Below are 18,589 nucleotides of genomic sequence, written 5' to 3'. Positions count from 1 at the left end.
AATGATCGCCTTACCGCGAGGATAGCTGTGCTGCAAGCCCAGCTTCAGACGCAATCGTTAGGCAAGGGTAATTTCAGTGTAGGAAAGGATGAAACAGCGTCTGTGTCAAAAGTAAGTACAGATAGTAACGTTAGTATAAATCCCCTCGCACGGTCCCCACAGCCGGACAACTTTCTCATGGTTTCTGGAGGGAAATGCTGTAGGAATGCTTATCCGGTGTCGCTCATTCAGCCGACAGAAACTTTCAACCGGTTTTCCCCACTAAGAAGCGAGTCGGAGTCTGAGGCCGAGCCTTCTCTTGTCTCTACTCCTCCCGTTACGGGGTCTGAGATGCCGAAGCTTCCCACCATTAGCTCTGACAAATTGAAAACCCTAGTCATTGGCGACTCCATTACCCGCAGTATTAGACTTAAAACGAATCATCCAGCGATCATACACTGTTTGCCAGGGGGCAGGGCTACCGACGTTAAGGCTAATCTGAAGATGGTGCTGGCTAAAGCTAAAACTGACGAGTGTAGAGAGTATAGAGATATTGTTATCCACGTCGGCACCAACGATGTTAGGATGAATTAGTCAGAAGGCACCAAGCGCATCATAGCTTCAGCGTGTAAATCAGCTAGAAATATGTGTCGGCATAGAGTAATTGTCTCTGGCCCCCTCCCAGTTAGGGGGAGTGATGAGCCCTACAGCAGAGTCTCACTCAATCGCTGGTTGAAAACTGTTTTCTGCACCTCCCAAAAGATATAATTTGTAGATAATTGTCCCTCTTTCTGGGACTCACCCACAAACAGGACCAAGCCTGGCCTGCTGAGGAGTGACTGACTCCATCCTAGCTGGAGGGGTGCTCTCATCTTATCTACCAACATAGACAGGGCTCTAACTCCACAATGAAATAGGGTGCAGGCCAGGAAGCAGGCTGTTAGCCTGCAGCAGGCTGTTAGCCGGGCAGCATAGTGGAGTCTGCCACTAGCACAGTCAGTGTAGTCAGCTCAGCTATCCCCATTGAGACTGTGTCTGTGCCTCGACCTGGGTTGGGCAAAACTAAACATGGCGGTGTTCGCCTTAGCAATCTCACTAGGATAAAGACCTCCTCCATTCCTGCCATTATTGAAAGAGATCGTGATACCCCACATCTCAAAATAGGGCTACTTAATGTTAGATCCCTTACTTCAAAGGCAGTTATAGTCAATGAACTAATCACTGATCATAATCTTGATGTGATTGGCCTGACTGAAACATGGCTTAAGTCTGATGAATTTACTGTGTTAAATGAGGCCTCACCTCCTGCTTACACTAGTGACCATATCCCCCGTGAATCCCGCAAAGGCAGAGGTGTTGCTAACATTTACGATAGCAAATTTCAATGTACAATTTTTAAAAAATGTTTTACGTCTTTTGAGCTTCTAGTCATTAAATCCATGCAGCCTACTCAATCACTTTTTATAGCTACTGTTTGCAGGCCTCCTGGGCCATATACAGTGTTCCTCATTGAGTTCCCTGAATTCCTATCGGACCCTGTAGTCATAGCAGATAATATTCTAATTTTTGGTGACTTTAATATTCACATGGAAAAGTCCACAGACCCACTCCAAAAGGCTTTGGGAGCCATCATCGACTCAGTGGGTTTTGTCCAACATGTCTCTGGACCTACTCACTGTCACAGTCATACTCTGGACCTAGTTTTGTCCCATGGAATAAATGTTGTGGATCTTAATGTTTTTTTCTCATAATCCTGGACTATCGGACCACCATTTTATTATGTTTGCAATTGCAACAAATAATCTGCTCAGGCCCCAACCAAGGAGCATAAAACGTTGTGCTATAAATTCATAGACAACACAAAGATTCCTTGATGCCCTTCCAGAATCCCTCTGCCTACCCAAGGACGTCAGAGGACAAAAATCAGTTAACCACCTAACTGAGGAACTCAATTGAACCTTGCGCAATACCCTAGATGCAGTTGCACCCCTAAAAACGAAAAACATTTCTCATAAGAAACTAGCTCCCTGGTATACAGAAAATACCCGAGCTCTGAAGCAAGCTTCCAGAAAATTGGAACGGAAATGGCGCCAAACCAAATTGGAAGTCTTCCGACTAGCTAGGAAAGACAGTACCGTGCAGTATCGAAGAGCCCTTACTGCTGCTCGATCATCCTATTTTCCCAACTTAATTGAGGAAAATAAGAACAATCCAACATTTATTTTTGATACTGTCGCAAAGCTAACTAAAAAGCAGCATTCCCCAAGTGAGGATGGCTTTCACTTCAGCAGTAATAAATTCATGAACTTCTTTGAGGAAGATTATTCATCATGATCATGATTATTAGAAAGCAAATTACAGACTCCTCTTTAAAGCGGCGTATTCCTTCAAAGCTCAGTTGTCCTGAGTCTGCACAACTCTGCCAGGACCTAGGATCATGAGAGACACTCAAGTGTTTTAGTACTATATCTCTTGACACAATGATGAAAATAATCATGGCCTCTAAACCTTCAAGTTGCATACTGGACCCTATTCCAACTAAACTACTGAAAGAGCTGCTTCCTGTGCTTGAACCTCCTATGTTGAACATAATAAACGGCTCTCTATCCACCGGATGTGTACCAAACTCACTAAAAATGGCAGTAATAAAGCCTCTCTTGAAAAAGCCAAACCTTGACCCAGAAAATATAAAAAAATTATCGGCCTATATCGAATCTTCCATTCCTCTCAATTTTCTTTGAAAAAGCTGTTGCGCAGCAACTTCCTGAAAATAAACAATACGAAATGCTTCAGTCTGGTTTTATACCCCATCATAGCACTGAGGCTGCACTTGTGAAGGTGGTAAATTACCTTTTAATGGTAGACCGAGGCTCTGCATCTGTCCTCGTGCTCCTAGACCTTAGTGTTGCTTGTGATACCATCGATCACCACATTCTTTTGGCGAGATTGAAAATCCAAATTGGTCTACACGGACAAGTTCTGGCCTGGTTTAGATCTTATCTGTCGGAAAGATATCGCTTTGTCCTCTGGTTCCGTTTTAGGACCAAGGTTCCGTTTTAGGACCACTATTGTTTTCACTATATATTTTACCTCTTGGGGATGTCATTCAAAAACATAATGTTAACTTTCACTGCTATGCGGATGACACAGCTGTACATTTCAATGAAACATGGTGAAGTCCCAAAATTGCCCTCGCTAGAAGCCTGTGTTTCAGACATAAGGAAGTGGATGGCTGCAAAGCTTCTACTTTTAAACTCGAACAAAACAGAGATGCTTGTTCTAGGTCCCAAGAAACAAAGAGATCTTCTGTTGAATCTGACAATTAATCTTAATGGTTGTACAGTCGTCTCAAATAAAACTGTGAAGGACCTCGGTGTTACTCTGGACCCTGATCTCTCTTTTGACAAACATATCAAGACTGTTTCAATGACAGATTTTTTCCATCTACGTAACATTGCAAAAATCAGAAGCTTTCTTTCCAAAAATGATGCAGAAAAAGTAATCCATGCTTTTGTTACTTCTAGGTTAGACTACTGCAATGCTCTACTTTCCGGCTACCTGGATAAAGCACTAAATAAACTTCAGTTAGTGCTAAATACGGCTGCTAGAATCCTGACTAGAACCAAAAAATTTGATCATATTACTCCAGTGCTAGCCTCTCTACACTGGCTTCCTGTCAAGGCAAGGGCTTGTTTTACTGCTAACCTACAAAGCATCCCCCATGGGCTTGCTCTTACCTATCTCTCTGATTTGGTCCTGCAGTACATACCTACACGTACGCTACGGTCACAAGACGCAGGCCTCGTAATTGTCCCTAGAATTTCTAAGCAAACAGCTGGAGGCAGGGCTTTCTCCTATAGAGCTCCATTTTTATGGAATGGTCTGCCTACCCATGTGAGAGACGCAGACTCTGTCTCAACCTTTAAGTCTTTACTGAAGACTCATCTCTTTAGTGGGTCATATGATTGAGTGTAGTCTGGCCCAGGAGTGTGAAGGTGAACGGAAAGGCTCTGGAGCAACGAACCGCCCTTGCTGTCTCTGCCTGGCCGGTTCCCCTCTTTCCAATGGGATTCTCTGCCTCTACCCCTATTACAGGGGCTGAGTCACTGGCTTACTGGTGCTCTTTCATGCCGTCCCTAGGAGGGGTGCGTCACTTGAGTGGGTTGAGTCACTGATGTGATCTTCCTGTCTGGGTTGGCGTTCCCCCTTGGGTTGTGCCGTGGCGGAGATCTTTGTGGGCTATACGCGGCCTTGTCTCAGGATGGTAAGTTGATGGTTGAAGATCATCGGATGAGGCCACAGTGTCTCCTGACCCCTCCTGTCTCAGCCTCCAGTATTTATGCTGCAGTAGTTTATGTGTCGGGGGGCTAGGGTCAGTTTGTTATATCTGGAGTACTTCTCCTGTCTTATCCGGTGTCCTGTGTGAATTTAAGTATGATCTCTCTAATTCTATCTTTCTTTCTCTCTCTCAGAGGACCTGAGCCCTAGGACCATGCCTCAGGACTACCTGGCATGATGACTCCTTGCTGTCCCCAGTCCACCTGGCCGTGCTGCTGCTCCAGTTTCAACTGTTCTGCCTTATTATTATTTGACAATGCTGGTCATTTATGAACATTTGAACATCTTGGCCATGTTCTGTTATAATCTCCACCCGGCACAGCCAGAAGAGGACTGGCCACCCCTCATAGCCTGGTTCCTCTCTAGGCTTCTTCCTAGGTTTTGGCCTTTCTAGGGAGTTTTTCCTAGCCACTGTGATTCTACACCTGCATTGCTTGCTGTTTGGGGTTGTAGGCTGGGTTTCTGTACAGCACTTTGAGATATCAGCTGATGTACGAAGGGCTATATAAATACATTTGATTTGATCAATTAGTCTTCAAATTAATTAATTATTTACTTTACCTCACGTTAGTCTCATTCCATTCATCATTGTTGGTTATCCGCACGAACCTAGTCTTCACTATGAGTCATCCATACATCAATTGTCTTAAATAATTTATTTATTACTGACTAAGTAATTCACAGAAATGCATAAACAAATAAACAAACAAACAAAGTAAATGTAATGATCGGAGAATGTGCCCTAGTGGGCTAAACCGGCATGGCGGCTTGTTAGACAAAAGGGGAAGTGGGGGTCGACTAAGAAGTGATAATTATAACAATTGAAATGCTAATCCTTTGCACATGAACACTCACTCATTCGGGAACAATTGCAATCAATATATATATTTACGCTCAGTGTGTTGTCTTGATCGCTGGTGAAAAGTTTGTCTTTTATAGAATTGTCCGTCTCTCTCCCTCTCGGTTGTGGTTAGAGGGGATAGTTCAGAGTGACATTCGTTATAGAACGGGTGTTTCGGCGGTTGTCGTTGTTTGCGTTCAATGATACCGAATTCCTAGCTGCAGACTAGTAATTAATATCAAAGACTTGTTCTTATTCTGTCGGTATCGATAGTCTTCGAGTTTAACCACGTGGTATGGTTAAAAGATTCAGCAATGGTCTACAACCTTTGTCCCCCTCCTAATGGAGAAAAACATGGTCTGCAACCTTTAGCCATCTCGTAATTGAGGTAAGCTCGGTCAGCTGATCGAAAACCCGAGTGGGGGTTTTATTCGGAAGGGCTGAAAAGGGACTGTCCCAGGATGTCTGACCCTAACTGGGATCAGGGGCGGTCCTCTGATTTAGTTCAAATCAAAAGGAAATTGTATTTGTCTTCATTAAACAGTCCAAAATCATATTACACAATTATACAAACAGTATCATACTCACTCATTCATCTTATACCACAATTAGATGTAAACATCATATCTGAGGCTATTATATAAACAGCGTTATAGTAATGTGCCCACACCGTCTCCCATGAGCTTCCCCAAGTTGTGACAAACGAACCAGTTCGTAGCTGTATTCTTCGCCGATTTTTTATACTTTCTCCGGAACATGAAATTTGTTCGTACCTTAAGTTCCGTGAGGTGGAAGGAATTCCTTTGTTCTCCATGAAAATCTACTCTCTCTATACTGTGTGGCCCTGTGGCAGGGTCTTCTCAGGAATTTACGACGTCTCTCTGACCACAGCAACCTAGTTGAAGGAGGCAAGGGGGAGGCAGGGAGAGGGGGATGGGGCTTGCTATACCCAAAGAGGCCAAAGTCATGACAACAGGTTGCTTATGAGTGCATTTCACATTACTTTTGGATTATAATCGTAAGGTTTGTTTGAATATCCTGCTTAAAATGTTTGTGTTATTGTCGCAAATCGACTGCTTTATACTTTAAAAAAACACTTCAACAAGTAAAATGCTCTTTGGCTAGCTTTGCCATCAACCTGACAATGAGGGTTTGTACACTAAGTGTTTAACAAATTGGCCCATAACTTCACCTAACAACAACATAGACCTACTGTAGGACCCATTACTTCACCTAACAACCACATAGACCTACTGTAGGATCCATAACTTCACCGAACAACAACATAGCCCTACTGTAGGACCCATAACTTCACCTAACAACAACATAGCTCTACTGTAGGACCCATAACTTTTTATTTGACCTTTATTTAACTGGGCAAGTCAGTAACAAATTCGTATTTACAATGACGGCCTAGGAACAGTGGGTTAACTGCCTTGTTCAGAGGCAGAATGACAGATTTTTACCTTGTCAGCTCAGGGATTCGATCTTATAACCTTTCAGTTACTGGCCCAACGCTCTAACCACTAGGCTACTTGTCGACCCACTTGCCACCCCACTTCACCTAACAATAACATAGACCTACTGTAGGAGCCATAATTTCACCTTACAACAACATAGACCTAATACTATATATCATTTTATATTTCAGGTGAAACAAGGAAACTAAAATGTCTTTGTCATGACATTTCATAACCTGATCACCAGATAATTGTGTGAATAATCCCACTAGGCTACTCTGTAACGTGATGTCATTCTAAATGTCCTGAATAAAGAAAAATTGCTTTGTGTGTTGTACAATAGCATATCCATCAAGGAACAGTTCTCTACACATTATGAGCAAAGTATCTCCGTGTCCAAACAGACTAACGAGACCCTACTGTAAATCAAGTAGACAATAACACATTATAAACATCAATTTGTAAGGGATGTTGGATCCAACGTGGAGCACGGCATAACTGTCTTTACCGGTGTAATGAATGAAGAAGCACTTTGATTGTTGTTGCATGTCGTGATGTTGTCATTCAGAAAATGATTTCCTGGATCAGCTGATGATAGTTGAACATGCGACTAACTAAACAGCTACAGTATTAAGTATTATGTTTAATTATTGAAGAACCGCGATAATGACAGTACCGATTTGGGTGTTAAAGTTAAGGTGACTCTCGGTTAGAACCATTGGATTTAGAAAACTGAATTTTTTTAGGATTTCTGTGTCCATGAATACTGTTTTCCCATTGCAACATAATGAGACACTAAATGTGACGTAGTTAGAGTGCATTTCAGAATACAAAAGAATGTCCCACTTACATACCTTAAGGGAACATTTTGACATTTGCCATATAGTTAGTGAGAAAGTCCACATTGCAAATGTACGGTCCCTTACTAGACGTCCGAAAACATTTCTAAAATTCGCGGACGGCGTCGGGCCGTGCGGGCAGGGTCGGATCTTCAAGGAAGTCATCAAACGAACTCTCTCTGACATTCGGTTTCCGTTTGATAAAATAATCAAATTTTGGTCCTTTTTCCGCTGTCCCGGTAAATCCCACAAGAGGGCGAATGGAATCATATTGCAAATGTACAAAACATCACCAATCACGACGTGGCCTTATCTCCTAAATGGAAAATATTTCGAAGCCGAAACTTGGTGAGCGTAGGTTTGGCATAATGGGCAGTTGGCCCCGAACAAGATGGCGTCTAGGCCTCAACGGTTTTTGAGTTATGACCATTTTTCTGGGATTAAAGGTCCAAAATGAAAATAGAGCAATAATTTTTCCGCTTCACGTAAAAGTAAAGGAAACTACTGTGTCAATAAAAAAAGAACCAGCCATTTATCTATTGTCATTTAAGAGAAATCGTACAATGTCAAATTGGTGATGTTCAAAAACAGTTACAGATCCAGTTGCAGCGTGTTCATAAAAATCTTTTTAAAGTGTGCTTCGGAGCTCTGCGAGATTTCTGTGATTTTCTGAAATAACACACACTCACTAAACCCTCCGTAAATAAGTCAGTAAAGACTTAAAACTCAGGATTCTGTAAAGGCATACGCCAATCAGGATATGTGTTTACTTAGCTTCCTGTGCCTTACCGGAAGTGCCTTAAATTGTGTCATATGGGCTGTTTCAAATGGTTAAAAAGGTCAGATCGTTTCAAAACTTCATGTGTGATTAGGCAAAAGTCACTTTGTTGGTGACTTTTGTCCATTTGCAATATGTTTAAACAGTGAGGTACCATCACCAAAGTGACATTCTGAAATCAACCCCAGGGAGTGATGGAGAGGAACCAGAATCACTGCCCAGCCATCCCGAGTTCATCTGGCCAGTCAATTTCGCATTCCTGCAGGATTTTCGAGCATGCCAAATTCGTGATGGTAAATGCCCATTGAACCATATTGCAAATGCACAGTGCATTTGCAACAGTGAAAAAACATTACCAAATGGACATGATGAAATCAACACAACGAGCGATGGTTAGGAACTACTATGAAATCACATTGCAAATGGACAAAACATATTTCTGATGAAATAATAACAGTAATTTAAAAAAATATATGATAATACAATTTGACAAAAGTATATTCATACAGTTCTTACACATGATTAATTGACAAAAAAAATAGATCGGTCCAGAAAGCAGTTTTTTAAGGGGGTGATAAGTTTTTGAAAAAAAGTTCACATTTTCGACTTTTGACTTCCTATGAAATCATATTGCAAATGGAGAAAACATATGCCTTATGCACAAGTAAAAAAATTAAATAAAAATTATGATAATAAAATATGACTAAAGTATGTTGATACAGTTCTTATACATGTGTAATTGACACAGAAATCGAAAGAATTTTGAAAAACGGTCCAGAAAGCACTTTTTTAAGGGGGTGATAAGTTTTAGAAAAAATGTTCAGTTTTTCAAAATGTTACTTTTGGATGTTGACTTGTGTTACATTTGCAATATGAAAAACCACAGTGGAGCGCACTCGCCATCTGTTGGATTTTTAAAGTGTTACACTTGGCATTTGCCATATGGCATTTGCAATCAACTTTGAATGAAACAACGCCGAATTGAGTGGTGTTGGACACCGTGTATATGGTTTGTCCAGTGCCAATGACTTCCCATTCATTTTTGTACATTTCAGGGGTGTGTTCCCTTACATAACATAGTCACTACCCTTTATATAAATGATTAATACCCTTTAGCCTTGGCCACCCTTATCTTTCTGCTTAGTTTCCATTCTCTGATTGGCTCAGACATTAGGGCATAGATTCTATTGGTGGCGTGACCATTGCAACGACACAAAAATAAACAGACATGCACACTCCTATTGCAGGTGCCTATAACTGATTAACTAATGCTCCTGTCCAATGGCCTTCACAAGTCCAAGCCTATGGTGCTTACAAATGATTAACCAGTGTTCCTGTCCAAAGGCCTTCACAAGACCCAGAATGACCAGGTGTGTTGATCCAGCTTTGCACAATCACATATGGTTAACTATATTGATTATGCTACCTACTTCTAAGAAAACAGTACAATTCTAAACTGGACAATTCTAAAGGTACTGGAAAATGTCCAATAATCTCCAGGAATTTAAAATAGGAATGGGGTTGCCCTAATGCTGGGGGAACACTAGTAAGCTTAATTCAAGTTATGCATGCCAGCCAACGGTAGTCAATGTTGGGCTCCCATGTGGCTAGGATAGGATATAGTGCTTGAGGTGTCACTACAGACCCTGGTTAAATTCCAGGCTGTATCACAACCGGCAGTGATTGGGAGTTCCATAGGGTGTTGCACAATTGGCCCAGCGTTGTCCGGGTTTGGCCGGGGTAGGCCATTATTGTAAATAAGAATTTGTTCTTAACTGACTTGCCTGGTTAAATAAAGGTTCAATTTAAAACAAATTAAAATAGTGATTTATGGTAAAAACATTTTTTTACAAAACTGTCAAGGCACCAACTTTGAGAAGGTTTTAAAACAAACATTTCAAACCAATTCATTAACTTAAAGAAATAATGAATGTTTCTGAATCTAGGTATTAATGTAAATGGTATGAAGAAAAATGGCTGAATATTATACAATGACTTAAACAGTTTGATCCCCACAGGAAATCTACACTGGCAATTCTAGAATATACTATATATCCTAGAAACCTGGTTAAACTATCATTATGACGACATGGATTAATTCTAGAGTATACTATACAGCCTAGAAACCTAGTTAAGCTATCATTATGACATCATGGAAGAATTCTAGAATATACTATATAGCATAGAAACCTGGTTAAACTATCATTATGACATCATGGATGGCCAGTCCTTGTATTCATAGTGTAGTGAATTCTGCTTAACTGCCTAACTCAAACCTGGGTCCAGTGACTGTCAAGCCAACACCTTATAACTGTTACGCCAAGATGTCTGAACTTCTTGATGAGGTCGCTAGGTGTTGGATTACGGTTTCTGCAATAGCTTTCTCTATGAATTTGAGTGGTTACATTTCTCCAGCCCCCTTCCCTCAGCTGTTTACCAAACCAAGACTCAGGGCAGGCATTTTGTTGCTATGTAAAACCTAGGTAGTCCCTTTAAAAAAGCCCCATCAACCAATCAACTAATCTGCAGTTTAAACAATAACAAAGTGTTTTGGTAATAAGATGATGATGGGGATGGAGAAATGTAACTACTCTCAAATTCATAAACAGACCTATGGATGCAAGGACTGACCATTCATGCTATCAACATTATAGTTTTAACCATGTTGAGGCTATACAGTCTTGATTTACATTGTTTCTAAACATTAGAGTAAAAAAGCTTATTTGGGGATCTGATGGGGTACAACAGTTGAACTAAGCTCATGAGGCATGTGTTATATTCCTCAAGAATAAATGGCTATAAATAAATAATTTGGAAGTCCAAATATGGAATGTAGCTATTGCATATTTACCCTTTAACACCAAACAGCTGTTCAACTGCTTTGTGCCTCTGTTTTAATGACAGTTCTTACTAGTGTTAATCGAGTCCCGGTTCCCCAAAACCATCTTATGGCAAAGGTCATCATTGGAACCATCGGACGCCTTAAGATGCATTTGAGAAACCGGGCCCAGATATTCAGTTTCCTCCTCTTCTTCCGTTTTGGATGTGGCAGTCATCTCCCCCTCCTCTTTCACTCCAAAAACTGCATTCTCCTCTGCCTCCTCTTTCACTCTTAACGTGCCTATCTCTTCTTTCACTGAAACGTCTTTCTCTTCTTCTTTCACTGTAACAGCCTCACACTCTACTTGTTTTTGTATTGTAACATCCTTCTCTTCCTCCTCCTCTTTGACGAGACCCTCTTTTTTCGTCCAGCAGACCTCATCTTCTTTAACAGGAGGAGAGTAGCTTAGTGAACTCATCTTCGGGAATGTTAACTAGCTAGGCTAATGCTAACTTAACCAGCCCGCTAGCTGAATAATATCAATAACACCGTAAATATGAAATTAAAACGGATAACTAACTAGACGACAGCAGTGGGTTTAAAACACAGTGGCTAATATACACTAAAGAGTCTAAAGAGCTTTATTGGTTCAGATTTTTAGGCTAGCAAGCTACCGAGGTGGCTGACTGCATGTTCCTGCTGTTGAAAGAAGGGTTCCGTCCACTCGAATATACGTCACACTAGCAGCATTGCCTTAAAGTCGCACACCAGACCTAGTCTGTTCATTATATACATTTATATGATGTATTGTTACACCACGTAGAAGCAGTATGGACCTAGTCTGTTCATTATATACATCTACATGATGTATTGTTACACCAACAAAAAAGGCAATTATATTATTTTATGCTAATACAATTGCTCAGAGAAAGAGATTTAGTTTAACATGTAATTCTCAAAAGGTAAGGGTCTGAATTATTGACACCCATGTTTCAATTCTCCAGCACCCTCCCATTGGGAGGAAAACGACACTGAAATGTTTTATGAGATTAGAGAACACATTGGGTGGGATCTTAGACCATTCCTCCATACAGAATCTCTCCAGGTCCTTCATTTATTTTGTCTGCGTTTGTAGACTGCCCTGTTCAATTCAAACCACAGATTATCAATGGAGTTCAAGTCCGAAGACTGAGGTGGCCGTTGAAAATGTTGATTTTGTGCCCAATTAACAATTTCTTGTGGATGTTGATGTCTTGCTGGAAGATCCACTTATGGCCAAGTTTCAGCCTCCTAGCAGAGAGGTAACCAGGTTTTGGGCTAAAATATCCTGGTAGTGGGTAAAGTTTACTTATTTATTTTATACTGTAATTTTTGCTAATCTTTATCAAGGTTATCAATAACTAGGTGATAATTTTGATATCTAGTTATTTGACTGAATCAGGAATACAGATGTGGAGTAGATGTTGAGTTTGTTTTAAATTCTCATAAAAAATCTTAACTAATCAAACAACACTTGTTGCTCTTTGTACGTGTTGATATAATATTCTTATTTATTGGAGAAGAAAAAAACGTTTCCCTAAACTGCTTTATAATATTCAATGAAGAACAAAAAAAGTTTTCCCTCCTCAACTGCGTTTACTCCCTCCAGACAGCAGATGCGATATGTCTCTTTCAGGCGATGTTTCTAGTGTGACGTATAATCTAGTGGACGGAACGCTTCTTCAACAACTGCAGCCACCTCGGTAGCTCGCTAGGCAACAAAGTCGGAACATTCAAGTTCTTTAGACAATTTCGTGTTTTATTTGCCACTATGATTTAAACGTACTTATGTGGAAACAACTAGCTACCCTATTTAATTTAATATTTACGTTGTAAATCAACTAGCTGGCTTGTTTAGTTAGCAGTAGTCTAGTCGCTAATGCTAATGGCCTATTATCCCCGACCATGAGCTCACTAAGTTACTCTCCTCCTGCTAAAGAAGAGGCTGTCGTGAAAGAGGAGGAGGAAGAGGAGGCTGTTACAATACAACAACATTTAGAGGGTGAGGCTGTTACAGTGAAAGCAGAGGAAGACGCCTTCAGAGTGAAAGAGGAGGAGGAAGATGCAGTTTTTGGAGTGGAGGAGGTTACTGTCACAGTGAAAGAAGATGAAGACGTTTTTGGAATGAAGGATGAAGAGGGGGAGATTACTGTCACATTAGAGGAGGACGAAGAAGAGAAGACTGGAGAACTGATTAACACCAGTAAATACAGTGAGTACTATCTAATAAAACAGGGACATTGATCTGATTAACACCAGTAAATACAGTGAGATCTATCTTATAAAACAGGGACATAAACTTTGCAGTTGTTGAACTAATGTGTGATTTTTAAAAGGGCGTTCTACACTTGAATATGTTTTTGTACTGTTGGAATTTTTCATGACGTCCTCCAGTGAATAAAAAAAAAACTTTTTCTGTTGAAAAGTGATATATAAATACAGTAAAGTATAAACACACTAAAGGGAAATAAATAACTCAGGAACATACAATGTCATCTTGGTAAGCTCTAGAGGTCGACCGATTATGATTTTTCAACGCCGATGCCAATATCGATTATTGGAGGACCAAAAAATGCCCATACCGATTAATCGGACGATTCTTAAATGTAATAATGACAATTACAACAATACTGAATGAACACTTATTTTAACTTAATATAATACATCAATAAAATCAATTTAGCCTCAAATAAATAATGAAACATGTTCAATTTGGTTTAAATAATGCAAAAACAAAGTGTTGGAGAAGAAAGTAAAAGTGCAATATGTGCCATGTAAAAAAGATGACGTTTAAGTTCCTTGCTCTGAACATGAGAACATATGAGAGAGCTGGTGGTTCCTTTTAACATGAGACTTTAATATTTCAAGTTAAGAGGTTTTAGGTTGTAGTTATAGTATTTATAGGACTATTTCTCTCTATACGATTTGTATTTCATATACCTTTGACTATTGGATGTTCTTATAGGCACTTTAGTATTGCCAGGGTAACAGTATAGCTTCCGTCCCTCTCCTCGCCCCTACCTGGGCTCGAACCAGGAACACGTCAACAACAGCCACCCTCGAAGCAGCGTTACCCATGCAGAGCAAGGGGAACAACTACTCCAAGCCTCAGAGCGAGTGCCGTTTGAAACACTATTAGCGCGCACCCCGCTAACTAGCTAGCCTTTTTTCACATCGATTACACCAGCATAATCTCGAGAGTTGATAGGCTTGAAGTCATAAACAGCTAAATGCTTGAAGAATTGCGAAGAGCTGCTGGCAAATGCACAAAAGTGCTGTTTGAATGAATGCTTACGAGCCTGCTGGTGCCTACCACCGCTCAGTCAGACTGCTCTATCAAATCATAGACTTAATTATAACATAATAACACAGATAAATACGAGCCTTTGGTCATTAAAATGGTCGAATCCGGAAACTATCATTTCAAAAACAAAACATTTATTCTTTCAGTGAAATACGGAACCGTTCTGTATTTTATCTAACGGATGGCATCCCTAAGTCTAAATATTGCTATTACATTGTACAACCTTCAATGTTATGTCATAATTATGTACAATTCTGGCAAATTAATTACGGCCTTTGTTAGGAATAAATGGACTTCACACAGTTCGCAATGAGCCAGGCGGCCCAAACTGCTGCATATACTGCTGGCACGGAACGCAAGAGTAATGACACAATTTCACTAGTTATAAGAAATTCATGTTAGCAGGCAATATTAACTAAATATGCAGGTTTAAAAATATATACTTGTGTATTGATTTTAAAGAAAGGCACTGATGTTTATGGTTAGGTACATTGGTGTACAGTGCTTTTTTCGCAAATGCGCTTGTTAAATCATCACCCGTTTGTCGAAGTAGGCTGTGATTCGATGAGAAATTAACAGGCACCGCATCGATTATATGCAACGCAGGACACTCTAGATAAACTAATATTATCATCAACCATGTGTAGTTAACTAGTGATTATGTTAAGATTGATTGTTTTTTATAAGATAAGTTTAATGCTAGCTAGCAACTTACCTTGGCTTCTTGCTGCCCTCGCGTAACAGGTAGTCAGCCGGCCACGCAGGCTCCTCGTGGAGTGCAATGTAAGGCAGGTGGTTAGAGCGTTGGACTCGTAACCGGAAGGTTGCAAAAACGAATCCCCGAGCTGACAAGGTAAAAATCTGTCATTCTGCCATTGAACAAGGCAGTTAACCCACCGTTCCTAGGCCGTCATTGAAAATAATAATTTGTTCTTAACTGACTTGCCTGGTTAAATAAAGGTAAAATAAAAAAAGAAAGAAAAGTGTGAAATAAGCAACCTAGAAATGTTGTTTACTCCCCTGAGATTTCCCCCATTCACATTCAGAATATATTGTGAAAAACTAAAGTCTTTGCTCACCATTTTTGCTCCAGGCAGATATACTACGTCCATAACGAGCGGTTTCCTCATTAGCAGGGAGGAGTTTCTACAACCAGATTATGTGCATCGCCCACGTACTACAATTTTATTAAACACAGAAATGGGCCAATATTGGAAACCAAAAGTTGTCTGGCACACTGCTTAGGGTTTCAACAACTGTAATAACTTATTTCTTGCCTACATTCATCAATTTTACTACTAATGTGAAAACAAGACTAAATATGACTTCTTGCTCATTTTAAGACAATTGTCAAATAATTTTAACATTCATTACAGATATCAATTGTTGTCCAACATCATAGCTACGCTGTTGGCATCACCTTTTACAGTGGATTTCCGCTGTTGTGGGCCTTTAACCATCTGTCTGACTTTGTCGTTCACACAGGAGAGAGACGGGGCTATCATGGATCTTCTGGGGAGCCTCAACAACATCATGATGCTGACAAGGCAGAGAAGAGTCTCTCCACATCAGAACTCCTCAGGAAACACCAGCAGAGACTCACAGGGAAGAGAACTCACTGCTGCTCTGACTGTGGGAAGAGATTCACCTCCTCATCAGGCATTAAAATTCATCAGAGAATCCACACAGGAGAGAAACCTTTTAGCTGTACTCAATGTGGGAAGAGTTTTTCTCAGTCAACCAGCCTGACATCACACCAGAGAACACACACAGGAGATAAACATTTTTTCTGTGGTCAATGTGGGAAGAGTTTTGGTCATTCTGGCGATCTGACAGTGCACCAGAGAAGACACACAGGAGAGAAACCCTATAGCTGTGATCAATGTGGGAAGAGTTTTGGTAAATCTAGTCATCTGAAGGTACACCGGAGAACACACACAGGAGATAAACCTTATAGATGTGATCAATGTGGGAAAAGTTTTACGCAGTCAACCAACCTGATATCACACCAGAGAACACACACAGGAGATAAACCTTATAGCTGTGGTCAATGTGGGAAGAGTTTTGTTACATCTAGCAGTCTGACTATACACCAGAGAACACACACAGGAGATAAACCTTATAGCTGTGGTCAATGTGGGAACAGTTTTGTTACATCTGGGCAGCTGACTGTACACCAGAGAAAACACAAAGAATAGAAATCTAATAGCTGTAATCAATGTGGGAAGAGTTTTACTCAGTCAAACAGCCTGGTATGACACCAGAGAACACACACAGGAGTGAAAGCTCATAGCTGTGACCAGAGATAATCTGATAAAAGATCTCTGATCAAATATCAGAAAGTACATACATGAAGGAGTTGTTTCATCATATCAAAAAATGTATGTCACAATGTAGAATGTTTTAACATTGTAGTAGGAGTATTTTGATAATGTCACAATGTAGAGGCCTAATCGTTTGTCACCTGTTCTATTGATTTCATCATGATATGGATATTTGCCTAAGGGGGAAAATCCAGGCTCTGAAATGGAAGAGTACTATTTATCTGATTTAACAAAAAGTGATTAACAAAAACAGAGTTGTTACACTTACCACGTTGGTGACCCACTTGAATCAAAATGCAACACTTCAAAATGTAGCTAGATGTTTTCTACAAGTTGTTCTCTAACCAGTGATGTACACATTATTCCCAGATTCCGTGTGATTTTTGAGCTGTTAGTTTTAACAGGATGTGCAACCTCATCTCCCTCCTCTCGGACAATTGATTTCAACATGATATTGATGAGTGATGACAAATAAGTGTTGCGTTCCTTTGTTTAGTGACCCCTACATTTAAATGCATCACTCCAAAATGTAGCTGACTGTCTTCTGCAGGTTGTCCTCTAACCAGTGAGGTAAAATATATTTTTAGTTGTGTTAGTTTCAACAGCACCTACAACCTGAATTCCCACCTAATTGATATCAGTGATTTATTACTACTTGTCAAAATAATAGCGTTTCTGATGCTTGTGCAGTTTATAAGGAGCTTGTTTAACAAATACAAGTAATATGAATATTGTGGCAGATGTTTGTGTACATTTTATGTTTAGGTTTTCAATATATCACAAACTGTTCCTGCATATTGGTTATTGATTTAGACATTTTAAAACTGTGTTTTGACATTGGGGCTATCCCACCTAGCAAAATGTAATTGAAAAGAAGACGATGCCCGATGCCCAATATTTGTTCGGTTGTAGTTGAAAATATGTATTTTTTAAATTATTTTCAAAACAACCTAATTTCAACGTACTTTCAGTAGCCGAGTGGTTAGAGCGTTGGGCCAGTCCCCGAAAGGTTGCTGGATCGAATCCCCGAGCTGACAAGGTAAAAATATGTTGTAGAACAAGGCAGTTAACCCACTGTTCCCAGGCCGTCGTTGAAAATAAGAACACATTTTTAACTGACTTGCCTAGTTAAATAAAAAGTGTTTTCGGATTCTATAGAGAACATTTTGAAAAAAATTATGCTATTGTATATTATTGTATATTATTTTTTTTCCTGTCTTCAATTGTTGACAGCCAGTAGATGCCATGTTTATATTGGTGAAGCATTGTAGTTGATTATAATGAGAAATGGAACGTAGGACGCACAGATTGGTGTCACCTCGTTAGTCTATTTAAGAGTGTCTGGCCCAGTGCTCCAGTTGTCTTGATGTGGAGAGTCAACACCTTTAGTTGCTTCACGTTTTTGGTTTGCTTCCTGTCTTTAAGTTTGTTGTGGGTTTTTCTTTTGTTTGTCTCTTCTTGGGCAGATTTAGTGGGTCTCATGGTGGATGTCTTTTAGGTCCCAGTTGTTGTTACAAGTCAATTTTCAGTGGACACCCTCAGTGTCTTTCAGAACCCCTCCTAAAAAACAAGCTTATATTTTGGGTTGGATATTGCATCCGATTAATATTTTAATCAATGGAATTTCCTTAGGGTGCTCATTAGTCTTCTGTTTGTTGTGTACTAAATATTTGTTTATTTTCATTGTCTTTTATTTGTTTTTTCCTGTGAAGCCATTGTGTTGCATCCATGTCTGAAATGTGCTATATAAATAAAGCTTGATTTGATTCCAACAACAAAATGTTATTTTTATTTCACCAGGTGGCCAGTTGAGAACAAGTTCTAATTTACAACTGTGACCTGGCCAAGATAAAGCAAAGTAGTGTG

At 40.0% G+C, this 18,589-nt stretch overlaps 2 protein-coding genes across 2 annotated transcripts in view; both read left to right on the top strand.

The window, feature by feature from the left end:
• Window positions 1–18,589, top strand: part of LOC139364513 (merozoite surface protein 9-like) — a 324,715-nt gene that overhangs the window by 193,022 nt on the left and 113,104 nt on the right. The gene's annotated exons all lie outside the window — the stretch shown is intronic.
• LOC139364494 (zinc finger protein 239-like) lies at window positions 10,752–18,503 on the top strand. The gene is made up of 2 exons (XM_071101280.1): window positions 10,752–13,307; window positions 15,885–18,503. Exons 1-2 carry the CDS (start codon window positions 13,001–13,003, stop codon window positions 16,595–16,597), a joined length of 1,020 nt encoding a protein of 339 aa, XP_070957381.1. The 5' UTR covers window positions 10,752–13,000; the 3' UTR covers window positions 16,598–18,503.

Source organism: Oncorhynchus clarkii, chromosome 13 (genome assembly GCF_045791955.1).
Source record: "Oncorhynchus clarkii lewisi isolate Uvic-CL-2024 chromosome 13, UVic_Ocla_1.0, whole genome shotgun sequence".
In the NCBI taxonomy this organism is placed as follows: Eukaryota; Metazoa; Chordata; class Actinopteri; order Salmoniformes; family Salmonidae; genus Oncorhynchus; species Oncorhynchus clarkii.
This window is presented reverse-complemented; position numbering and strand designations above follow the sequence as displayed.